Source organism: Xenopus tropicalis, chromosome 2 (genome assembly GCF_000004195.4).
Source record: "Xenopus tropicalis strain Nigerian chromosome 2, UCB_Xtro_10.0, whole genome shotgun sequence".
Taxonomy (NCBI): Eukaryota; Metazoa; Chordata; class Amphibia; order Anura; family Pipidae; genus Xenopus; species Xenopus tropicalis.
The window spans coordinates 78264106-78275886 of NC_030678.2; the positions used below are offsets into that span (position 1 = coordinate 78264106).

Sequence of the window (11781 nt, forward strand, 5' to 3'; positions counted from 1 at the left end):
CAGTTTACTGCTGAGCTGCAAGTTGGAGTGATATCACCCCCCTCTCAGAAGTCGATCAGCAGAACAATGGGAAGGTAGCAAGATAGCAGGTTCCCAGTAGATATCAGAATAGTGCTCAATAGTAAGAAATCAAAGTCCAGCTTGGGACTCCTCCAGTTACATGGGAGTAGGAGGGAACAGTAGGTTACCTGAAAGCAGTTCTAATGTGTAGCTCTGGCTCCTTCTGAAAGCTCAGACTCTGAATGCACTGAGATGGCTGCCTATACACCAACATTACAATTAAAAAAAAAAAAAAATTTGGTTCAGGAAATTTTTTTAAATGGTAGAGTGAATTAATTGCTGTGTAAACAATGAAATTTAGAAATAAAAATGACACCATAAAAATCATTACAGAATCCCTTTAAGCAAATACTGCTTTCAATAGCAATTACATTTACAAATAACCTTCAAAGCACTACAAATTTTTAATATTCATATTGGAAAATTGCTAACAATTTCATTTTATTAGGCAAAAAACATTTTTTTTGGTTGATGTCCTTTAAGTTGTTAAAAAATTGTGTGAAACACCACACATCACTGTTTGCATGCCAAATCTATTGTATTTATAAAGTTGTGTATTGGACACCACTTCATATACCAGAAATGTACTTTCTGTTTGAATTTTTCAGTTTTTACCCCAGTTAAATCTTGTTTGAGGTGGTGTAAAATAATGGCATAAGCTTCAGAGGTGTGGTGGCTTAAATGGAAATACACACCTATTAGACTGTGACTGTTTCTTTTTAATGGATGATTGCAGAGATTGACGAGATGGATGGTGTAAAACCGTAAGAAATTCAAGTTTCTTTTACTACAATATTTAAAACAGTTTTTAGCTTTCCCAATAGCTTTAACCAATGGTAACGTCTTGTCACAAATACACATCAATATCTTATAAATATGATTTCCTTTGCAGAATAACCTAAAAGTTCTAAAATGGTTTGCATAGCATTTTAAAATGAACATTAAAGTGTAATTTGGGTGTATTATCTTTTTAATCTAGTTTTGCTGGCTATCTGAGGGTAAAGAACATTGTAACCACTAGTGTAAATATAGGCAGAGAAGACCGTGGGGAAGAGGGGGCTTGGTAAGGTTTTGTCATTACCTCACCAACCAATGCCTTTTTAGAACAACCCCACAAAAAATGACATGTGAACAGCCTCTGAAATCTTAAGGGTAAGAACTCACAGAGCGGTTCAGTTACCTGTGATAGAGCTCTGCTATTGCAGGCGACAAACCGATCCGAAAAGGCTTTCCACCAGCAACAATAGGAGTTACCAGTGAAAATTCCTTTGCATCGCTTCAGTATCTGAAGTCGCTCAAAATTTCCTCCTGCAGGCAACTTTGTGTGACTTCTGAAAAAGAAGCATTGTGAAGGGAGTGGTTTGTTGCGATGGACTTAACCCGCTCCATGGGTTCTTACCGTTAATACCTGCCACTCCAGTTGTTTAAAAGTCCCCTTCCTTTTCCTCATCTTAAACCATTTGGCCCACTCCTTAAGGAATTTACATTGGCTGTCGGCTACTGGACATGCTCCTTCTTCTTCGCTCAGATTACTAAACACTCCCTCTAATCTAGCAGCCAGTGAAGAGATGGCATTGCTGGTTCTCATAAAAACTCTGTTCTAGCTGTCTGCTTCAGTTTCTTCTCCTAACCTGCTCTCCTGAGCTCAGCTTAACCATTACAGAGATGGACCATAGCAGGACTTTTTGTCAAAGTAAGTTCTGCCTGCATTCTTGATTGCATGAACTTTACAGCACACATGCTGTTTGGAGATGTAAATGTCATTGAAGATTCGTGCAAGAAAAAATGGCCACTGGGTGAAAGATGATATTTGTTTTAGGAAAATGTAATAGTGCTGGTGACTGCAGGGGTATATATGCAGTATAAATTATACTGTTTTGGTGCTAGAGATGTGCCCATGGTACATGGTAGGAAAATGTAGGGTTTACAAGTCCTTAACAGGACCACTATAAGCTTAAACTTCCCAAAGACAAATAACAGATGCCTCACAACTCAGTTTCTCTCCAGATTGACTAGATGTAGTAATAGGTTGGAATAGGACTGGATTCAACTGCAACCCCCTCTATTTCTATAACGGGTAAAAAAAAAACCCTTAAAACATGGGAGAGCTACATTATGGCATTACCTATTAAAAAAAAAAGCCAGATGCTGGCGCAGTTCTTCCAGGGGCCTTCTCGGTACATAGAAAACTTACTCTTAAAAGCACACTGATGAAAACAATGATGAAAACACCCCTGGCCACTAAAGAAGAAGGGCAGAATTGTTGTATATTACGTTTTGGGGGTTTCGAAAAGCCAAAGGTGACCACAGCTCTGTAGCAATGAATATATGTGCCTTTAAAGGAGACATATTGGATAAATGAGAAAAACACTTATTTTGTAGGCAATTATAAATAATATAAGGTGCTGGTTTCACTTTGTGCTAAAAATTAATCCTATCTGTAAAAATGGCCCCTTTATTGGAGCTCCCTATAGATTGTATCACTTCTCCGTCCAGTGTGAAATGAAGAGTGGGCGTGTCCTAATGGTCCCTTCCAGAAGCACAGTAGGAGGGGGAGAGCCAATCACAACCCTGCACTCACACAAGCAAAGACAGGCTTCAGTTCCCTATCAGGTCAGCCTAGCTGCTGATTGGTTCCTATCCTACAGTGTAGTGTACGGAGGGCCGCCGGCTCCCCAGCTCATCCAGAGAATTCAGCCAGCAGGAAGTGGAACTGATGGGCGGGACTAGTATGGTTTTGGTGGAATTTCTCAATAAATCAGGTGAGTGATGGAGGCATGGTCAATCAAGTCAGGGGTGGGGTTATGACGGGTGATCGGCCACTGGCAACTGTCAGTCTAAGAGAGTCTTGCCCTGTTTCCCTAATTTGAAAAACTGGGCAGGGAGTTTTGCCCCAAACAGTCCTCCCAAAAAGTGAGCTGTCCGAGTCAAACAGGGCAGGTCCTGAAGAGACAAAAATCAGTATTCAAGCTTTACCATTGTCATCTGTTCTGAGCAAGAAGTGGACAGACTTGCATATTTTTTGCAAGTTATAATTGAGTCAAAATTAAGCCACCAGTGCTAGCATTAACCAATGTTATCACATATTTGTAATTGCGCCAAGACAGGTTTAAGAGCAAGTAAAGATCTATGATTTGTACTAAGATATATGGTTGCCAGTAGTAGGGTGGCCCGATTACTTTAAATTTAGGGACATGTCTAAAAAATCCAGCTAGCAGGGCTGTATTGATTTTAAATGCAATCAGTGCTGCCCTGCAACATGTATTTATTAGACGTGGTCCTGAATTTTCAGTAATCTAATCACCCACCAGTAGGGGAATTTTTGGTTTTGGCAGATCGTATTGGCTTCCTACGAAATAAGGGGCAAAATACCCCCCTCCCCCCACGACTGCGTTAATACCTTCTATTTCGAGCGTCCTCTCCTTTACGGCACATACAAGCGTGCTACGTCACGGCCCAGTCTTCCGTGCCTCAGCAGGCACCCTGGTGCCCCGCCCTCACCCCAAGTGCGTCACACGCACGCAGTACGCAAATGCAAAAGCTCCTGGTGTTCTGGAGCCAGCCTCCTGAGGACTTGAGGGAGAGTTGTTTTATGGCGGGTTAGCCGTGCACTTAGGCACCGGAACTTAACTTATTAGCTGCTTGAGCTTGCTGGCTGTGCTCTAAATGAAGTAATTGATCCCGTCGCATCCCGGTTCCATTCACTTATTTACAAAATTTTGTCGGGCACTTTGTTTTAGTAAGTGTATGTATTTATCAGCTGCCGTGTTTGTACCTCTGTGTCTTTATTGTTAATGAATTGTAAAAAGAAAACACAGCTCTGCATATACAGTTATTACATAAAAATGTACACACAAAACACCTAGGATTGCTGTCTTTTCAGTAGGAAATGACTGGCCTTACAGTCTTTGTTTTACTTCCTGCTTAATAACTTTGGAATAACGTTGGGATCCCCAAACCTTATTATGCATGAACCACATAGAAAGGTAAAAAGAGTTAGGGAGGAACACACGCATGTGAATGTTCATGGGGTGCCAAATATGGGCTGTGATTGGCTATTTGGTAGGCCCTATGTGGACTGGCTAATTTGAGGCTCTGTTTGGCAGTGCACCTGTTTTTTTAACCATAACTTGCCTCCAAGCCAGGAATTCAAAAATAAACACCTTTGAGGCCACTGGGAGCAACATCCCAGGAATAAAACAACATTTTGCTAGCCTGGTAGTACTCTACTTAACAGATCTAAAAGTGGGATGACCCCCATTTATGTCTATGTGAGGCTTGTGCACATAGTGCTATGTCAGGTATTGTTAAAGGAGAAGGAAAGGATGAATCACCGGGGTTGAACTCTTTGTGAAAGATTAGGCAAAAGTAACCTGATTTTAAGGATTTGGATATAGTTTGGCCTGAAGCTTGGATTTGGCTGAACCCTGCTGAAAAAGGCAGAATCTTCACCAAATCCTGAATTAGGTGCACCCCTAAATTAAACCATACCTAGGAAAGTAGGAAAATAATCTGAAGCATTGTACTGGCAAAGTGAATGCAATTGTTTCTGTTTTTATTCAGGACAAGTTCAGGCTGGAGGGGGGTTCTAGTAGAACATAAGCAGTGCAGTATTAGTGGAGATTCAGCCTTGTCTTGACTACAATTGTAAACATATGAATATTGTGTATAATATATTTGTTTTGTTTATTTAGAGAACTAACATTTTGCAATGGAGGCTCCCCCAGTCACAACAATGCCTGTATCTGGAGGAACTATTAACATGATGGAGTACTTACTGCAAGGTAAGAACAGCCTAACAAACTGTACTGTTACTGTATTAATGGTATTAGTTTGTCCCCTCTAACCAAAAAGTCTGTTTAGGCCCCTGTTTGTTTAGCAAGGTATACGAAAACATGGTTCTAGTAGTCACTGTATATAATTTTATAGCTGTCAAAAAATGTAAATAGCATTTGGTCACGTCACGGCCCGGTCTTCCCTGCCTCAGCCGGCACAAGCCCTGGTGCCCCGCCCTTACCCCCAAGTGTGACACACGCATACAGCTATGCAGAAGATCCTGGTGTTCTGTATATAATTTTATAGCTATCAAAAAATGTAAATAGTATTTGGTCACGTTTACAGAAAATAGCCTTCTGTCTCGGCATATCATTCCATTTCTTTTTAGCCCCAAGTAATGCCAGTCCTGCAGTTCATTTATTTTCTGTTTATTATGTTTATATAATGCCAACCTGATGAAGCACTAATTATTAGTCATTTACAAAAGCCTCTGCTCACCATTGGAGCTGCTATTATAGGGTCGTAATTAGTGATGCCTTACCCACACATGCCTGGCATCACTGGAGTGGAGGGGTTTGGCAGAATAAAGATATAAATAGGATGGTAGCCAGCTAGTGGAGTGCTGCAACATGCTGACATCACAGGGTGGTACATGGGTAGAGTCAGGACTAGAACAAGAAAAGTGTTGCACCAGCCCGATCATGCCCAGCCATTGGGTCCAGACATTTTAGGCTGGTCTGTGCAACACTAGTCTCAATCAACTTCACACAACAAAGGTTTGATTAAATTAAAATTTGGTTTATCTGTATGTTTTTCGAGAAAAATAAAAACATGCAGACATGCATAGATATTCCTGTTAGATAGTGCCTAGATAAAAATCAAACTCATGGCATCTGTGCTGAAAGGCACCAGTGGTAACCACTGGTGCCTTGACATGCACTGATAAAATCCTATGACTTTACAGTAAACTCTTTTGAGCAGGACCCTGTTTTACCTCTTGTATTGGTTATTGGTTGTATTCCTTAATTTTTTTCTTTTTTAATTGACAATTTTTTTGCATCTAAAAGTTTAACTCTCAAGATTTGCATTATATCTATATGTATCTCAAATACTGAATGTGTCTGTACGTGAATCACAGGAAGAGAGAGCATAGAGAGAGAAGGAAGTGAAGTAGGAAGAAAGAAAAGGAAGAGAACAGGGGAAAGAGAAAGGAGAAAGAAGAAAGAAAAAAAAATATGAAGAGCAAATAATATAAATTATTAGCTATAATTCCTGGATATCAGCCTCAGTAAAGTTCTTCCATGAGTCCCATTGCATTGTGATATTCAAGGGTTTGTGAGAGGTTGATAAAGTTTTTTAGTTCCAGCATTGAGGGAATAAGATCGGTTTTCCATTTTTGAGCTAAAAGAAGCCTTGCTGCTTCTAATATGTGTACTGCAAGGAGTTTGTTGCTTAAAGGAACAGTAACACCAAAATATGAAAGTGTTTTAAAGTAATTGAAATGTAATGTACTGTTGCCCTGCGCTGGTAAAACCGGTGTATTTGCTACAGAACGCTCCTATAGTTTATATAAATAAGCTGCTGTGTAGCCATGGGAGCAGCCATTCAAGCTTAAAAAAGGAGAAAAGGCACAGGTTACACAGCAGAAAAGATAAACTCTGTAGAATACAATGGCATTTTATCTGTTATCCGCTAAGTAACCTGGGCCTTTTCTCATTCAAATGGCTGCCCCCATGGCTACACAGCAGCTTTGTTTATATAAACTATAATAGTCTTTCTGAGGCAAACCCACCAGTTACACCAGTGCAGGGTAACAGTACATTATATTGTTATTGCTTTTATACGCTTTCATATTTTGAGGTTACTGTTCCTTTAATAACACTACTTGTTAACTCAAATACTTCTTGCCAGTACTTTTGTATTTTAGGGCAGTTCCACCAGGTGTGCACGAGTCCCTTCCTGTCCACATTTTCTCCAGCACATTTTAGTGGCTGTTTGTGAGACTATTCTTTAATTTTTCATGCATACACCCATTTATTTTACAATGCTGTGGAATATGTAGTTGTTTTATTAATACATGCAATAATTATAACAATTTAAAAAACATGACATTAAGTATGATTTAGTATATATTTTTTTATTTTTTTTACACGTTCTGACCTATATCTGTGTACACTAGACATTTGTTGGTACATTAGTTGGGCAGGTTTGCTAATTTAATATAACAACACACCATATCCACCAGTGCTGGGTGCATCAACTGATAAATTAGTGAATAAGAGCTGCAGCTCCTGTTATTGCTGTCCCAAACAAACAGAACAACAGAAAGTTGCACATGCCCTGGACAGTATGTATGTGTTCAGATACTGCATTGCATTGACATGTCTATGGTCACACTAAGCCATGATGTACACACCCAGCTATTTCAACAACACCAGAAAAGGCTCTCTATTCCTGCTTTAGAGTCATTTCTAGTTATCTGAAAATACTAAAGTTCATACTCTATGTAAATAGAATAGGTTGGCAAAATGTTTTGTATAAGGATTTCATCCACTTACAAATAAGTTTTATTGCAGAGAAACCAGTTTTCTCGAGCAGGTGTATGTATTTCTTTTTATAGTGCCTGTGCCCCAGGGTAAAAATAGCTTTACAACAGAAAGGTACATAATAAATCAAACAAATAAGTAAATGCACATACATATTACCTTACAAATGATTTCTAGAATCTTGTAGGTGGAAGAACACAATTTTGATATCTGCAGAAAGCTTATTGATTGATGCATCTGATTTTGTAAATAATTTAGAAGTTCAAAAAATGTTAAACTGTGAAAGATCAACTTTTATAGCCACTCATGCAGCACCCGTTTTTTTTGTATCACAAGTTAAAGGGGCAATCTAGTTAATGTATTTAAATAGGCAAGGAAAGGTTAATTCACTGGAGGTGCCAATATGTTGGGGCTCCTAGTGTATTAAATAGGTAAATTTGTTTTAACTCACCAACCCCCATATGTAAGAAGAGGCACTCGGTAGCTCAGGAGCAGTAACCCATAGAAAGCAATAAGATGTTTGCTTTTAATCGGGTAACCAGTATATTCTACCTGCTGATTGGTTGCCTTTCCACCGGCAGCAATAGGAGTCGCCAGGTGGAAAAGTCTATGCATCACTTCAGCTTTCCAAAGTCGCACAAAGTTGCCTGCAGGATGTGTAGCCTTAAGGTTCTTTTCCCACCTTGCTCCTTCAAATCTATTTATCCTTTTTTGCACCTTTCTGTACAACATTATTTCTATAGGTACATTTTTTACCAAAACTCTCCTGACACCTAACCTCTCATTCTGAAACCAAGGGTGTTAGTATAGTATCAAAGGTTGGTTTTCTCTGCTTTATTCAAATAGCTGTAACTCATTTTAATAAGTTAACCTCTCTGCTACATTGCCACCCAGCTACTAGAATGGCTAGAATTTGACTCCTAAAAAGAATTTGCACTTTAAATTCCAGCAGCGACCCCTGTCACAGAAGCAAGAGCACTTGTTTGTATTATGACTGCAAAGCTCAGAAGGATAGCAGGCAATTACATGGTGGTACAAACCAGCAATGCTGTCTGGTTACAGGGTTCTGCTGGAATTTCAAGTGTTAAGATGCTATTTGGGCTGTGCCATTGGCACCCTTGGACTTTAGACTGAAGCTGACAGTTGAAGTACAAAGGATAAGAAGTGGTGGCATGTTTTCTGGCAATTAAAAAAGATACGTTTTTCTTTTGTTCAATTTTATAATGTGCTAAATGCAATGTCGCAAAGTTGTTTCTGTCCATTTATTTCCCATTTAAACTGCCACAGGGTAGGCAGCACAGTCAAGAATGTCATCATACCTTGGTTTGCTTTTATGTATGTATGTATGTATTTACATACATTTTACTGGAACTAGGGGCCCTAGTCCTAAAAAACAGCCCCAGACCATTGTTCCTCCACCAAACTTTTATAGTAGGTATTATGAATTATTGCAGAAAGCATTTAATTGGTATTCACCAAACAAAGACCTGTTGGTCAGATTGCCAGATTACCAGAGGTAAACTGCAAATTGAGAATTAGTTTCCACTGCTCCAGTAGCATTGAATCCTAAACCATATAGCCAAAACTTTCCATGGTTTTGCCATTAACAAAACAGTTTTTCTTGCTTAATCACTTTTTGGAAGCCTAATTAACTTTAGCAGTAACTGTTATCACATATTAAAGCCTTTAATTTTTTTTTTTTCAGGTAGTATTCTTGACCAGGGTCTAGAGAGCCTCCTCCATCGTTTACGTGGTTTATGTGACAATATGGAACCTGAGACATTTGCAGATCATGAGAGTGTCTACCTTCTCAAGGGTCAGCAGGCCAGCCCCTTTGTGCTACGAGCACGTCGCCCTTTGGATCGGCCAGGTGCTCCATGGCACCTTAGGTATCTGGGTCAGCCTGAGGCTGGAGACAGAAGCCGCCACACGCTAGTGCGTAATTGTGTTGACATTGCCACCTCAGATGTTCTTCCTGAATTTCTGCAGGAGATGGGCTTTCGTATGGACCATGAGTTTGTGGCACGCGGCCACTTGTTCAGGAAAGGGGTTATGAAGGTGGCAGTGTACAAGGTGTTTCGGGTGTTGGTAGCAGGAGCAGCAGAGGGTGCTGAACCCTTGTCACTTTCATACCTTGTAGAGCTTAGTGCAGTGGCGCCAGCTGGTCAAGACAATATAGCTGATGAAGTCAGGGGGTTTGCAGAACAGCTCAGACCACTCGTGCAGCTGGAGAAAATAGACCCTAAACGTCTGATGTAAAGGGGACATTCCAAAAAACAAGACTCAAGATTGTGTGTTTCTGGTGAAAACCGTTTACACTGCCATAATTCATTGGTTTTTCTCATGAGCTGAGATGGCATGAAATTCCTCTTGACTGTAAAGGGACCAATGTCAAGTTCTGCTGGTTTCATTGTGACACAGAACAGCATCTGCCACTGTATTGTGCAGACCAGAAATAGAATGATCTGTTTTATTATTAAATTTGTTTTATTTTTCCTGTTGTGTTCAGTATTGTCCTCCTGACCTGCAAATTTAAAACATTTTTACACATATTTACTTTGAAAGATCCATGTAATTTTTAGCTTTTTTTACTTATCATTTTTTCAGGCACTCCCCTATTGATCTCCCATTCTGATAGTCAAACTGCTGCCTGGTTGCTAGGGTAGTTAAGCTCTAGTAACCAGATAGCAATTGAATTTCAAAGCATGAGAGTTGCAAAAAAAATAAAAAATTAAGTCTGTCACATTGTACTTGAAAGCGGATATCTACATAATAATTTTTAGGTCTATGGCACATGTTGGGATTAGTTGCCTGCGATAAATCTGCTCTACCCTGTGGTGACTAATCTTCTGAAATAGCTTTCCCATTGACAATAATGTAGATTCTCTTGCAATCATACACACAGCTGCTAAGCTTGAGTTGCCTGTTACGGTTTATGATGTTACCAATTTATTATTACTTAAAGGAGAAGGAAAGGCAAAGTCACTTGGGGGTGCCAAAATGTTAGGCACCCCCAAGTGACCTTGTACCCCGGGCTGGTGCCCCTGTTGCTGCAGCACTTCCTGCTTCGCGCGCGCATGCGCAGTAGAGTGAAAAAGCTGAACTTAAACAGAGAAGTCGCTTTTCACTCTACTGTGCATGCGCCCGGCCCTTGGAATTTGCCGGCAAAACGAAGCAGGAAGGAGGAAGCGCTCGCTACAGGTACCCTGGGCTGGTGCTGTTTTCTCTTAACAGGGGCACCAGCCTGGGGTACAAGGTAAGCGATTAAAGTCACTTGGTAGCGCTTTATAAATAAAGATATACATACATACATACATACTTGGGGTGCCTAACATTTTGGCACCCCCAAGTGACTTAGCCTTTCCTTGTCCTTAGAGAAAGGTACATCAACAGGGCATTGTTCAACAATCAGCAGTTATATTTATTTTTAATAAAATTCAGATACTGGACAGTCCCTCTGAGTATTTGCTGTGTACAGATAGAAAATTGCACACCTAGGTCTGGATGGACAGCTTATAATTGTATTATTTGTCTGAATTAATAATAATTATATTTTTCACCTGTACCTGCAGATTTTGCCATTTGCAAAGAAAATGTGTTTACATATGCCAAAAATGTCATTACAAAAAAGTTAAATACTGTAGGAATAGCTGAAATATTTTGGCTTGTTTAGCAACCTTTTTGGCAACCACTGTCAATGCAGTGTTAGAAACTATTTATTTCTTTAAGTTATATAGCGCCAACACATTTCTGCAGTGCTTTCCTGAGATTATTCATCATTCCTTGTCACAGAGAAGCATAAAAGCCCCTATCACATTCACACTATGGTGAATTTAGTCAGAAGCCAATTAACCTGCCTGTTTTTGGAGTGTGGAAGGAAAGCCACTCAGACATTGGGAGAACATACAAACTTCTTGCAAATTGTGCCCTAGCTGGGATTAAACTCAGGACCACAGCCACAGTGAGTGCTTCTCACTGAGCCAATGTGTTGCTGCTGAAATATTATGAATGTTAGCCTTAGAAGCACACAGAATCAGTCTAAATCAGGGATCCTTTCTTACTTGTGAGCCACAATCAAAAGAAAAAAAGACTTGGAGAGCAACACAAGCATTATAAAAGTTCATGGAGGTGCCAAATAAGGGCTAAGATTGGCTACTAGGCAGCCTCTATGCACACTATCAGCTTACAGGAGGCTTTATTTGGTAGTAACTCTTGTTTTTATTCAACCAAAACTTGCCACCAAGTCAGGAATTCAAAAATAACTACCTGGTTTGGGGGCACTGAGAGCAACATCCAAGTGGTTGGTGAGCAACATGTTGCCTCCAAGCCACTGGTTGGGGATCACTGCTCTAAATTAAAAGAAGCAGTTGCTGGGAAAACTCTATTGTGTTGAAGGCAA

At 39.9% G+C, this 11781-nt stretch overlaps 1 protein-coding gene across 2 annotated transcripts; it reads left to right on the forward strand.

Annotated features, from left to right (window-relative positions):
* The first annotated feature begins 3494 nt into the window (after positions 1 to 3494).
* On the forward strand, positions 3495 to 9879 carry med18 (mediator complex subunit 18). Of its 2 annotated transcripts, none has more exons than XM_018091274.2 (3): positions 3495 to 3805; positions 4755 to 4844; positions 9088 to 9879. In XM_018091274.2, the coding sequence occupies exons 2-3, from the start codon at positions 4772 to 4774 to the stop codon at positions 9639 to 9641; spliced, it is 627 nt and encodes a 208-aa protein (XP_017946763.1). In that variant the 5' UTR covers positions 3495 to 3805; positions 4755 to 4771; the 3' UTR covers positions 9642 to 9879. The 2 variants fall into 2 exon arrangements, with proteins under 2 accessions (XP_017946763.1, NP_001017086.1); NM_001017086.2 differs by having other exon boundaries at positions 3646 to 3799; positions 9088 to 9878.
* The last annotated feature ends 1902 nt before the right edge of the window (positions 9880 to 11781 follow it).